At 40.4% G+C, this 12,601-nt stretch overlaps 1 protein-coding gene across 3 annotated transcripts in view; it reads left to right on the forward strand.

The window, feature by feature from the left end:
• The window catches only part of TANGO6 (transport and golgi organization 6 homolog), a 191,800-nt gene that overhangs the window by 55,963 nt on the left and 123,236 nt on the right, over window positions 1-12,601 (forward strand). For all 3 annotated transcript variants that reach the window (XM_042918981.1, XM_042918982.1, XM_042918980.1), the window contains exons 10-12: window positions 1,731-1,863; window positions 4,287-4,475; window positions 11,699-11,833. In XM_042918981.1, the coding sequence (XP_042774915.1) occupies window positions 1,731-1,863; window positions 4,287-4,475; window positions 11,699-11,833 (457 nt within the window). The remainder of the gene's footprint in view (window positions 1-1,730; window positions 1,864-4,286; window positions 4,476-11,698; window positions 11,834-12,601) is intronic.

The raw sequence follows: 12,601 nt of genomic DNA on the forward strand, positions 1-12,601 counted from the left end.
TAGAGCTTCTTAAGTTAATTGTTGTCATCTCTTTTTTAAAAAAGTATTTGAACATAGTACTTCATTTTGACAGGATGGTTCACAGAAGCTTAGAAGTGACATTTATCCATTTCAGCTTTTTTTTCTAACGTAAAATGTGGTGGAGATAACATGACTGATCTGAAGGATGCTGGAAGATTCTGGGATAATGTAGGAAGTAATCTTAAGCTTAGTTTATAGGTTATTCTACTAGAGGAATATAAAGGCCATGTTATTAGTGAACTGCCAAATTGGGACTTACTGCCCAATGGGATGGGGCCAAATAAACTTTAATAATTGTAGTTTTCAATGAGAAGAAGCAACATCTATCATTCTTTTCTCAGTTTGGTCTGAAAAAAAATGTTATTCCTTCTTTAATCGTAAGAGTAACATACCTTCTTTGTGTAATACAAAAAAGCATAAAGAGGAAAACAAAGTAACCACTATCCTGTTCACTGTTCACATTTTTTTAGTGTTTTGTCTTCTAGTACATCTTGTGCCTCTTTGTTTGTTTCCATGATATAGTACGATAATATTGTGTCTTGGCTTTTTCACTTACCATATGAATTAAAACTAAAAGCCTTAGTACCTCATGAGAAATTTCTTGACACTTTTTGCAGAAAGCGTAACACTGCTTTTAATAACTTAGCCATATTTTATTACTTGGAAATTTGGCCTACTCAGTTTTCTGAGCCTTTATGCCTGTTCATATTTCAACTCATTGGTTCTTATTAGTTGAGACTGACTGGATCTCCCTCTGTAAGGATAGTGTCTTTTCCTTACTGCCCATAAACCTTCAGTGGCTCATCAAAAAAATGTCTGAGTTTCTTTGAATGGCATCCAGGGCCCTCTGTGATCTGACCTTGCTTTGCAGACTTCTTTCTTTCTGTTCTTCCTCCAGAACCAGAATATCTGCATACAACCTATACTTTATTCCTTCTTGCTCTTTCAGTTTATTGAAATAATAGAATTCCTCAACATCCATCTTTTAAAAACATTTTTTTAATGTTTATTTTTGAGAGAGAAAGAGAGTGTGTGTGTGTGTGTGAGTGGGGGAGGGGCAGAGGGAGACACAGATTCTGAAGCAGGCTCTAGGCTCTGAGCTGTCAGCACAGAGTCTGATGTGGGGCTCGAACTCACAAACCACGAGATCATGACCTGAGCCTAAATTGGACGCTTAACTGACTTACCACCCAGGCGCCCCCTGAACATCTATCCTAAAAGCCACTTCCTTCATGAATCTTTTCCCCACTTAGCATATGTTATGTAGGACACGGCATCCTCCCTTCTGAGAATAAATACCTTTTCAGCATGAGGAAAGAGGAAAATAATTTAACAAAGTTTTGATATCTTTCTAGTGATTTACCATACGAAGATAACATGTTACTTTAAATTTAAAATTTTTTTTTAATGTTTATTTATTTTTGAGAGAGAGACAGAAAGAGAGACAGAGCACTAGTGGGGGAGGAGCAGAGCGAGAGGAAGACACAGAATCCAAAGTGGGCTTGGGCCCTGAGCTGTCAGCACATAGCCCCACGTGGGGCTCAAACCCATGAACCATGAGGTCATGACCTGAGCCAAAGCTGGAGGCTTAACTAAGTGAGCCACCCGGGCGCCCCGATACCATGTTACTTCAGAAGATTTTTGTTGAGTTTCCAAAAAAAAATATCTCTGGGTGACACTGCCAAGATCAATCTTTCCCCATGTTGCAGCGACGAAGATGAGGATGAAGCCTTGTACCAGAAGGTGTCCTCAGAGCAGTGCCGGGTTGAGCACCTTGGGGACTTGTTATCCCACTGCCAGGAGTGTGGTTTGGCAGGTGACTTCTTCATCTTCTGCTTGCAGGTAAGAACTACGCATGGTAAGGACATGGTCAGCTTGATTTCAGGGCAATACCAGGATCCCCTTCAGATTTTCAGGGTCATTGTAATTTTACCCCTTAAATTCAGGTCCTAATCTAACAGAAATAATAAGAGGATGTAAGAGCAGTTTATTGTTTAGTAGCCTTTGGGTTGGTAAAAAGAGAAAAAAACTTACCTTCAGCAGTACACATATGATCTAACTATTTTCTGAGGTAATCTGCCCTGAGCTTTTAGAGATGACCAAAGCATAGCTATTGATCTATGAAAGGGTTAATCTTTGCTCTGTGTTGACAGTAAGAACTCTTTTGAAGTTAATAGCAGGTTTTACAGTTATGGAGTAATCCCTTATCCTTTCTGACTGTTGTTTTGTCAGATATTTGGGAAGGAGATTTAGCAGTCCTGCCTTTCTCGTTTCGTTTTGTAACCACCTGAAACCTTCTTCATGTCTGTTTGTAGTGCTGATGGTTGTGCTTCCTCTTGCTCTAATCTCTGACAGCAACTTATACCCCATATTGTACTCCTTACTTGCACTGTTTGAGACTGTAAACAGAGTGATCTCTGATTCTCTGTCCTCCCGTGTTGCCTTCTCCATTATTTTCCCTAAGTAAAGTGTCTATTCTAAGAGAATGTCTCTGGAGTTTAAGGTTGGTGTGGTTATGGGGGAATGCAAGGAGAGAATCAGGACTAACACACTCCTAGAACTTGAAGTAGGGGCCACTTTTTTGGTGCTTTTCTCAACTCCTATATTCACATTCTTTCCCCTTACCTAGCCACTCTTTGTGTGTGTGTGTGTGTGTGTGTGTGTGTGTGTGTGTGTGTGTGTGTTAAGTTTATTTATTTTGAGAGAGAGGGAGGGAGAGAGAATCCCAAGGAGGCTCTACTCTCTGCACTGAGCCTGACACAGGGCTCAATCCCACGACCATGAGATCATGACCTGATCCAAAATCAAGAGCTGGACGTTCAACCGACTAAGCCACCCAGGTGTTCCTTAGCCACTCATTGTAAATAACATTCCAAGAAGATGTGTTCTTAATCGGAGAATTAAAAAAAATTGTTTAAAAACAAAAATCAAAGAGCTTTGCTATAAACCAGGGTTTCTACACCTTGATACTATTGGCATTTGGGACTGGATAATTTTTTTTTGGGAGGCGGGGGACTTCCTGTGCTTCCTTGCAGGATGTTTGGTAGCATCCCTGACCTCTATCCACTAGATGTATCACTCCCCAATTACGACATCCAAAAATGTCCTCACACATTGCTAAATGCCCCCTGGGGAGCAGAATTTCCCAGGCAGTTAGGAACCCATTGCTCTAAACTGTCAGTTACTTTGGTAAAGCATTAATTGTTAAGGAACTTAAGGTTTCCCCTTCCCAAGGAAATTGACGATGTAAAGTATAGGGGAAGAGCCTGTAAAACCCACAGCAGTGAATTGTCTATTAGTAGAGATTTAGTTCTAAATATCTTAGGGGAGAAGGTACTAAAAGCATTTAATAATCCCTAGAAAGGGTTTGGAAATGTTATTTGGCTTGAGGTCTCGGTTCAATAGGGCTAGTGGTAGACGTCATAAAAAATACTGATAAAGTAAGTCTGTCAAACTAGTTCTCTTTGTATATGTATGTTTTTTTATTATGAAGTTTAAAATTTTTTCTTTTAAACAAAGGGGTCTTTTTTTTTTTTTTTTTTTACAAAATGTTTATTCATTTTTGAGAGAGAGAGAGAGAGAGCACTAGTGGGGGTGGGGGAAAGAGAGAGAGGAAGACACAGAATCCAAAGCAGGCTCCAGGCTCCGAGCTGTCAGCACAGAGCCCAATGCACGGCCTGAAGTCACGAACCGTGAGATCATGACCTGATCCGCAGTCGGACACGCAACCGACTGAGCCACCCAGGTGCCCCTTAAATTTTTTTTTTAATGTTTTATTTATCTTTGAGAGAGAGAGCGTGAGTGAGGGAGGGACAGAGAGAGGGAAACAGAAGATCCGAAGTGGACTCCGCTCTGACAGCAGCAAGCCCAATATGGGACTCAAAGTCATAAACCATGAGATCATGACCTGAGCCACCCAGGCACCCCTTATTATGAAGTTTTAAATCTTTATATACATGATATCATAATACACATACTATTGTACAACTTCCATTTTTCATTCAACACTGTTTTTGAGGCCTCTCTCTTGATTTTCATATATACCTGGTTTATTTATTTCAACTGCTACAGTATAGTAGATACAGTTTATTTATCCATTCTTTTATTCCTAGACATTTATTTGTTTCCAGATTTTCACTATTATAAATAATGCTGCAATGAACATAGACTAGATCTTTAAACATACACTTGAAACAGTTTTCCCACTGTTTGTGAAGTCCTTGTTTCTACAGACTTTTTCTTGACTCTTCTCTTCCACGCTATAGGAATTGACTCATGTGGCCATGGAAAATGAGACAGAGTTAAAAACAAAACCCTTCTCCAGCAAAAGCGTCTTGGAGTTAGAACAGCACCAAACTCTTGTGGAAGGCCAGGGCCAGAAGCTGCTGGTTCTACAGCTGTTGGCCGTTCTGTGCGAGAGGATGTCTGAGCAGATATTCACAAATATCACTCAGGTCAGTGGCTGCCACATTCCATATCCCAGGCTGGTAGTATTTGTTTCTTTTGGTTTCTTTACATGCTTTCCCAAAAATGTTTAAAAAAAAATGTTGCCCAGAGTATGGTTTGATAACACTTGCCTCAGTGTTACCTGGAATGCTGCTTAAACATGCAGATTACCGAGCCCACAGCAGACTGACAGGATCAACACTTTGAGAGATTCTGGGAGCTGGCATGTCCAACAAGCTCCTGAGGTGATTCTCATGTACAGAAAGCTCTGAGAATTGTTGTAAACCTTTATGTGTTGTATCAAGTTTGGGGTTTTCAAGTTTGGGGGCGAATACGATTCTCTGAGTCTTTTTCAAAATCCGAATGCCTGGCCCACTTGTAGAGATTGTGATTCAGCATGTCTGCATTAATGCCTGGGCATCTGTATTTTTTTATGCTTCATAGATGATTCTAATATGTATCAAATATTGAGCATGATTCCAAAACTTAAAATAAAAAAAATTTTAATGTTTATTTTGAGAGAGAGAGAGAACGGGGGAGGTGCAGAGAGAGAAAGGGAGACACAGAATCTGAACCAGGCTCCAGGCTCTGAGCTGTCAGCACAGAGCCCAATGTGGGGCTCGAGCCCATGAACCACGAATTCATGAGCTGAGCCAAAGTGAGATGTTTAACCGACTGAGCCACCTAGGCACGCCTATAAAACTTAAATTTGAAAAAAACAATTGCTAATGATAATAAGATCACTTTAAATTTTATAGGTCTACCTAACAGCCTATCTCCACAACAGCCTATGAAGTTTTAAGATGTTTTTTTAAATGTTTCAAGGGTAGTGTAACTATGTGAATCAGTGCCTGAATTTTATTGGTTCAGAGATTATGTTTACCAGCTATTTTAAAAATAGGAAATAAATTGAGTGCCTGGCTGACCCAGTCAGTAGAGGATGTGACTCTTGATCTCAAGGTGATGAGTTCAGGCCCCACACTGGGCATGGAGCCTACTTAAACAGAAAAAAAAAATTTTTTTTTAAAGAAATAAAAGTAATAAAGTGTAGGCAGTGCAGTCACCATATTTTACCATTATTACAGAATTAGTTGTTCCTCTGCTGGTGAATAGTCAGTTGTAAGATGGTATGATTGTCACGCTTAAATCTGATTCTTCAGCTCTTTGTACCGTCCTCATTGTCATCCGCCTTCGGGTGTTGCTAAGCAGCATTTCACTATAGCTCCTGCTGAGAAAATTTGCAGCTGTCTGTCAGCTCCAACTTATCATGCCTGTTTAATGAGAATTATGTTCATGATTTCTTTCTTGGCTTCCTCTTCCTTCAGTTCACTGATCCTGTGTTACCCATTAGGGTGATTTGTTTCTCCTGTGTTTGTATCAGCTCCCTAAAGACTTTTTCACCCAGATCCTACGTTTTTGTCTCAAGATGCTAGTTGGAAGGGAAAATGGCCTGAATACTCTATTACTTGAGCTTTTGCACTTAGCTCCCTTTGCTTCTAATTAAGGAACAGTGGTTTTAGGCTGATACAAAAGTGATTTGTCCCATTAAATTATCCTTCAGCTAAGGTTAAAATGTATCAAGACGAAAAGAACCACACACAAAAAAATTACACTTAGTAGTTTTACTGCTAGTGGTAATTTTAGTATTTATTTTGAAATATACACACATATGGATAAGTTATAAATAATACTTGTTATAAGTAATTTTGTTAATATCATTAGAAACCAAGATTTTCACTATGAGAAAAAAAGTTATGAATATAAAATCAAAGGAAAGATCACTATAATATTGAATTTCAGTTGGAAGTATTAGTATGAACTCACAGGTTTTTCTTTTTTAGTATATGTGCTGCCGAAGCGAGCACACAGGTTTTTCTTTTTAAAAAATAGATATTTCCTTGCTCATTCCACTGTCCATGTCAAGAAGTAGACAACCAAGCAGCAATAAACATCCTTAGTGCCAGATTATGGTTTCTAAATATCATGTCCTGCGGAAAGAACAGAAAGCTCATTGGATTAAAGGTTCATTCAAGGTCTAGGGCAGGTATTGTACACTGTAAGCCTCAGGGCATCTTGTTGTACCTGAATAAAAGGAAGATATCTGAGATTAATGAAGTCATGTGAGTAGCACTCAGGAGCCAACGTGAAAGATCTCCTACTGGCCATGGTTAGGGCATTTTGATCATTACAAAGAATAATGCCTGCAATGGATTGAAACACATCAAAGTTATAAAAACCTGAGTCACCCCCCCCCCCCCCCCCACCGAAAATCCCTTTTGAGTATCTTTGGAAGTCGCTAGGACATCAACTCATTATTCTGTAAATTGATAAATAAAAGGAAAGATCGCAAAGCATGTATCTTGCCTTTTCTGTCAGCACTGTATTTCAATGTAACCAAATAGTCGATGAACGAAAAATTTTCTTTCTGTAAGAATCACAGCTAAAATATTCCAAAAGAGACCTACAAATTTATATTTTGCAATCCTCTAATGAAATAATGGATCTAGGTGTTAATCAATGTCTGCTGAAACTATTAGGGGTATGGTATAATGAATGTAATTAGGTCAAATACATCCAAAACAACTGATGGTTTTTTCCCCAGCATTTTATTGTGAAAACCTTCAAATCTGAAAGAATTTTATAATGAATACCTGTAAACCCATCACCTAGCATTTTATTATATTTGCTTTAGCACATATTTACCTACATTTCCACCTCTCTATCCTCCTTCTAATTTTTGGTGGATTTCAGGGTTAATGTAGGTAGTGGTTTATGTTCCCCTAAATATTTCAGCAATGGAGTGATTCATCTTAACATCACCAGAAGTAGGTAAGCAGACATGATGTGTTCTCCTAATGTAATGAAATAGGAAGTATGTGGCACCACCTGAGAAGGGTTCTTCCCCCAAAAAGCAAACAAACAAAACCCCACAATCAAGCAAACAAAAACTAAAAAACCAAAGTCCATAAAATGTGAACCTGAATCTAACCAAGGAAACTCGGGGTACAGGAGCAAGTTAGTGCCATAAGGAAGCAAAATCAGCCAGTTCCAGAATGTGTGAGACATTGTACACTACAAATGATCCAGTTTCTTCACCAAATAAATGGCATAGAAAAGATGCAGGGCTTCCCTAGCTTAGAAGGGGCTTAAGAGACACCTCAACCAAATGCAGTGTGTGGATTCTCATTCAAACATACCAGTTGCTATGAGGACATTTTTGCAAGTCATGGGCCAAGTAATAGAAGGTATTAAGGAATTTTTATTGAGTATAATCATGGTATGGTAGTTGTGTGTGTGTGTGTGCGTGTGTGTGTGTGTGTGTGTGTTTAAGATTTTATTTTTTAAGAATCTCTACACCCAACTTGAGGCTCTAACTTAACCACCCTGAGATCAAGAGTCGCATGCTCTACCGACTAAGCCAACCAGGCACCCCTGATGTGGTGGTTATGTTAACAAAACAAAACAAAACAAAACACCTCCTTGTTAGAAATGTGTATTAAAGTATTTATGGCTAAAAGATTAAAAATTCAATAAAATGTGTTGGCAGATGATGTACAAGAAGATAGAGAACTGAGGCATTCAGTGGTCTTTGTACAGATACAGTGCCCTGCACCAACTCCCAAATTCCTTCATTCCACAAATATTTACTGAAGGCCTACTATGTGCCACCTACACTTCTAGGTACGAGGGACACAGCAGTGAACAACACACATATCTATCCTCATGGGATCACATGCACTTGGGGGAGAGAGACAACAAGCAAGCAGAAGCACACAGAGTGTTAGATGGTGATAATTCCAGGGAGAAAAATCAAAGAAAGGGGATGTAGAGGCCATGTGGTAAGTAGAGTGGTTGTGGAGAGCCTCACTGAGAAAATGACTTTTGAGCCAAGATCTGGAAGCGGGGAAGGAGGGAGCCAGGGAGATACTGCAGGGAAGAGTGTTCCAGCTAAGTATGGACGGCTTAGCAAGAAGGCCAGTGTAAATAGAATGGAATGAGCAAGATTTCCTTTTTTCTGCCCTTTCAGAAAATCACCACCCTTTACACCTTTCTGTATTTGGATCGCTGTACTTGGCACAGTAGAAGTGGTTTATATGATCGTTCTTTCTCATATGTTAAAAACACTTCTAACATAAGTTAACGCATGCTCATTGTAAAAGCATTTAAACCACAAGGAAGCGCAAAATTTAAGTATGGACTTTTGATTAAAGATAGTATATTGAACGCATGTGTTTATGTGCTCCTTCTGGAAACCACAGGGGCCAACAGAGCAGGAGAGGAGAGATAGCAGATAAAAGAGAATAACACCATTTGGAAACTGGAAAATAATAGCTGATTTAGCAACTCAGAAAACTTAAGTGCCTGCAGGGGAGAAGTCAAGAAGGAAAGCACTATACCTCAATAAAGCTGTTAATATTTTATTTAGGGAAATAAAAAGCTACTTCTGCTTCCAGAACAGTAGAAAGACTGGAGGTGCTAGATTAAGCTGTAAAGATAGAGCTGAATTTAGAGCTTAAAACAGGTTGAAAGGCTCTGCAAGCTTCGGTAGACTCCTGGATTCCTTCCTCAACTTTGTGCAGACACCTCCCCTCCTCAGCAGAAGACTGGAGGAATATTCTTGGGCGACGTTGAACTTGGGTGGCGGCAGGAAACTGAAAAAGCAGAGGATTAGGTTGTTGCCTGCAGACTCAACAGCGAGGCCTCAGCCCGCTTCCACTCGGCTGCCAGAATGCCGGCAGCAGGTTTATACAGCTCCAGGGGGTGATCGGGAGGTTAAGAGAGTTAATATCTGTAATGTGTTCAGAGCAGTACCTGGTACATAGTAAATGCTTTATGTTCTTGTTAAACACCTAAACTATTAAAAGTGGCTGCCTCTGTAGAGCCATAGACAGGGAGAAATGCGGTAGGGCGCTGCTATTTTCCATTATAAACTTGCAGGAATATTCGGCTTTTTAGATGATGTAACTTCACAAAAATGCTTAAGTGGAAAGTAAAAACCTCTCCTCCTCTCCACAACGTATGTGAATTCTAGAACACGCTTCCGTTTCTTACCTATCTTTGTGGCTGGTAGCCCCACCGGTCACAGGAAATGAGTAGAAGCAGGGAGGAGCTGTTGTCCAAATGGGAAATGGGTATGGCGGTTTTGCTGTTACAAGAAAAAAGCTTGAAGGGCACTTCAGGGGTGACAGTAACAGCTGGCTATCAAATTGCAATTAACAGCTCCCAGGTATTTTGTTTTTTGTTTTTTGTGGGGGTTTTTTTTACATGTATACAAGCATCGTTTCTTTTTTTTCCTTCCTATGTTTATTTATTAAACATAATAAATAATTATTTTTATGTTTGTTTATTTTTTGAGAGAGAGATGGGGAGAGAGAGCAAGCTGAGGAGGGGCAGAGAGAGAGGGAGAGAGAAATCCCAAGCAGGCTCTGCGCTGTCAACACAGAGCCCGACGTGGGGTTCTGACTCACGAACTTGTGAGATCATGACTTGAGCTGAAGTGAAGAGTTGAATGCTTAACCAACTGCGCCACCAAGGCACCCCTATTTGTCCATTATGAGAAAGACAGAGAGAGAGAGAGAGAGAGAGAGAGAGAGAGAGAGGTAATGAGTGGGGGAGGAGTAGAGAGAGGGAAAGAGCAAGAATCCCAAGCAGCCTTCATGCTGTCAGCGCAGAGCCTGATGCAGGGCTTGAACCCACGAACTGTGAGATCGTGACTTGAGCCAAAATCAAGAGTCAGACGTTTAACTGACTCAGCCACCCAGGTGCCCCCATAGTTTCTTTCTTGACAAAAATAGGATCATACTACTTGTTTTGTGGCGTCTAAAAAAAAAAAAAAAGAAGAAAGAAAAAATGTATAGCAAAGAGGGACTTACAAAAAGTGGAAAGTCTAGATAGTTCTATTCCAGCAACTTAACAATACATTTGTGCTGAAGCAGAAGCTTCCCATAATCAAGGGGTGCTTTAGGAAACTCTTCAGAGACAAAATAGGTGACCCAAGTATTTTCTCTAGAAATGTAGCATTTTCTCTAGAAAGGCCAGTGTCTGTAGCTTCTAATATCAGTAAAGTCTCAGGCTTGAGAGAGTGGTGAAAATTGCCACAACCAGCGTTTGTTCATTTCAGTAAGTGGAACTTTTAATAACCTTTCTAGTTTCCTGCCTTGCTCCAAAGACAAGTGTTAACAAGCCGTTCTCCTTACTTTAAGCTTGCAATAAAGACTCTAGCCTAGCATGTGATTTGCCCAGAGATTTAAATATGCAAGCTTGCATGGTATTTAGAGGCTTATTATGACCTATGTCAGCTGTACCACTTTCAAAATGATTTTTCCCTTTTGAGCCATTAATCCTAAATATGCGTGTGTGTGTGCGTGCATGCACATGTGTATGTGCGCAAGCACGGATGTGTGTATGATCACTTTTATTCAAAGGTATTTCTACTTAAGGTGATTAATACAAGTGCTGCTAAAATGAAGTTGACCAAATTAATTCCATTTAAAGCTTAATTGTTAGCCAAATGCTGTATAAAATCTTATATATGAATGATCTGAATCCTTTAAAAATATTTGATACTTAAAAAAATGACGCTGGATCATTTGTATTGATTGTTTGAGGACTCTATTCTAGATAAAACTGAATGCCTTTTCCCCCATTCTCTGCTTATTGGAATCAGACCTTCATAACTGGGTTGGGGCAGGGGAGTCCTTGAGGAAGGCTCATTAGGAGAAGCAGATTTAGGACCCTTTAAGATGGTCAGAAAGTCTCAAATTATTTTTCATTTTAATTTCCTGGCAAAATTCATGAAAAGTCAAGGAAGTTGGATTAGTATATTAAAACATTTGGGAAAGTATAAATGGGCTTTCTCATTTATTGACTGTATGGGCTTGAGCAGCTCACAGATTCTTCATCAAAAAATGAGGACGGGGGCATCTGGGCTGGCTCAGTCGGTAGAGCATGTGTCTCTTGATCGTGGGGCTGTGAGTTCAAGACCCACATTGAGGGTAGAGTTTACCTTAGGAAAAAAAAAAATGAGGACAGAAACACTGACCTCCTAGAGCTGACGTGAGATGTAGGTGATACTGTGCGTGTAAGACACTGAGCACCATGCCTGTGCTTGCAGGTTCTTGCCTTCATGTGTTGATGAGGAAGAAGGTGAGGATGTGGACATAGGATGTAAAGAGGTTTTTGAGATTGTTTTTCTTATTCCTCACTGATTCTAAATTCTATTTCTGTGTAGGTTGTGGACTTTGTTGCAGCAACCCTGCAGCGAGCGTGTGCAAGCTTGGCCCACCAGGCAGAGAGCACCGTGGAATCGCAGACGCTGAGCATGTCCATGGGGCTGGTGGCTGTCATGCTGGGAGGAGCTGTTCAGGTGAGTGGCACACATGAGCCCCACCTGGACAGAGGGAGGAGAGAAGAGGAAAGAGAGAAACCTCTTGCTTCCCTTCTCACCCTTGTGAGAAAACAGAATGAGGCTGCGCTCAGGAGGACTAGGATAAACAGGTCAGGTTGCTAAAGAGAATGCTCCCCAAAGCAGAGGATGAGAAGATCGTACCACTTCCACCCCGTCCCCTGCTCAGACTTCACTGTCAGAAGAGCAGGGCCCTTTCTGACCTGGCACAAGCTCGATTTGGAAATACCTGGCACAGTGTTTTGCATCTGTGGCGAATGCTAGGTTTTCTGCCCCTTACTCCGAGGGCTTTCCAAAACTCAGCCCTTGTCCCCACTGCTGTAGTTGGGGGAAAACTTGGATAACCTCCTGATTGCTTAGGACTCCATCTGTTTGGAATAGTTCTGTTTTAGCACAGGATCCATTGTTCAACCCACATCATGTGGCCTGTTAAAGTTTTTGTGTCCCGTGCATGTATCTTTTATATACTTAGTTTGTAATTTTTAAATTCATTCACTTGAAAAATATTTATTGCTTACCACTATGTGCCAGACACTGAGCTAAGGGTCTCGGGATACTGCTGTGGACAAAGCAAACGTGGTCCCTACCCTCATGAAGCTTACAGCCAGTGAGGGAGTCAGACACTAAATAACTCTTCAGAAGATATACTTAGAATTGAATGAAGTGCCTGAAAAGAAAAGAGGAGGGTATCAAGAGAACATAACATCTAGCCTAGGCTGGGAAAGTTTC

Source organism: Panthera leo, chromosome E2, assembly GCF_018350215.1.
Source record: "Panthera leo isolate Ple1 chromosome E2, P.leo_Ple1_pat1.1, whole genome shotgun sequence".
In the NCBI taxonomy this organism is placed as follows: domain Eukaryota; kingdom Metazoa; phylum Chordata; class Mammalia; order Carnivora; family Felidae; genus Panthera; species Panthera leo.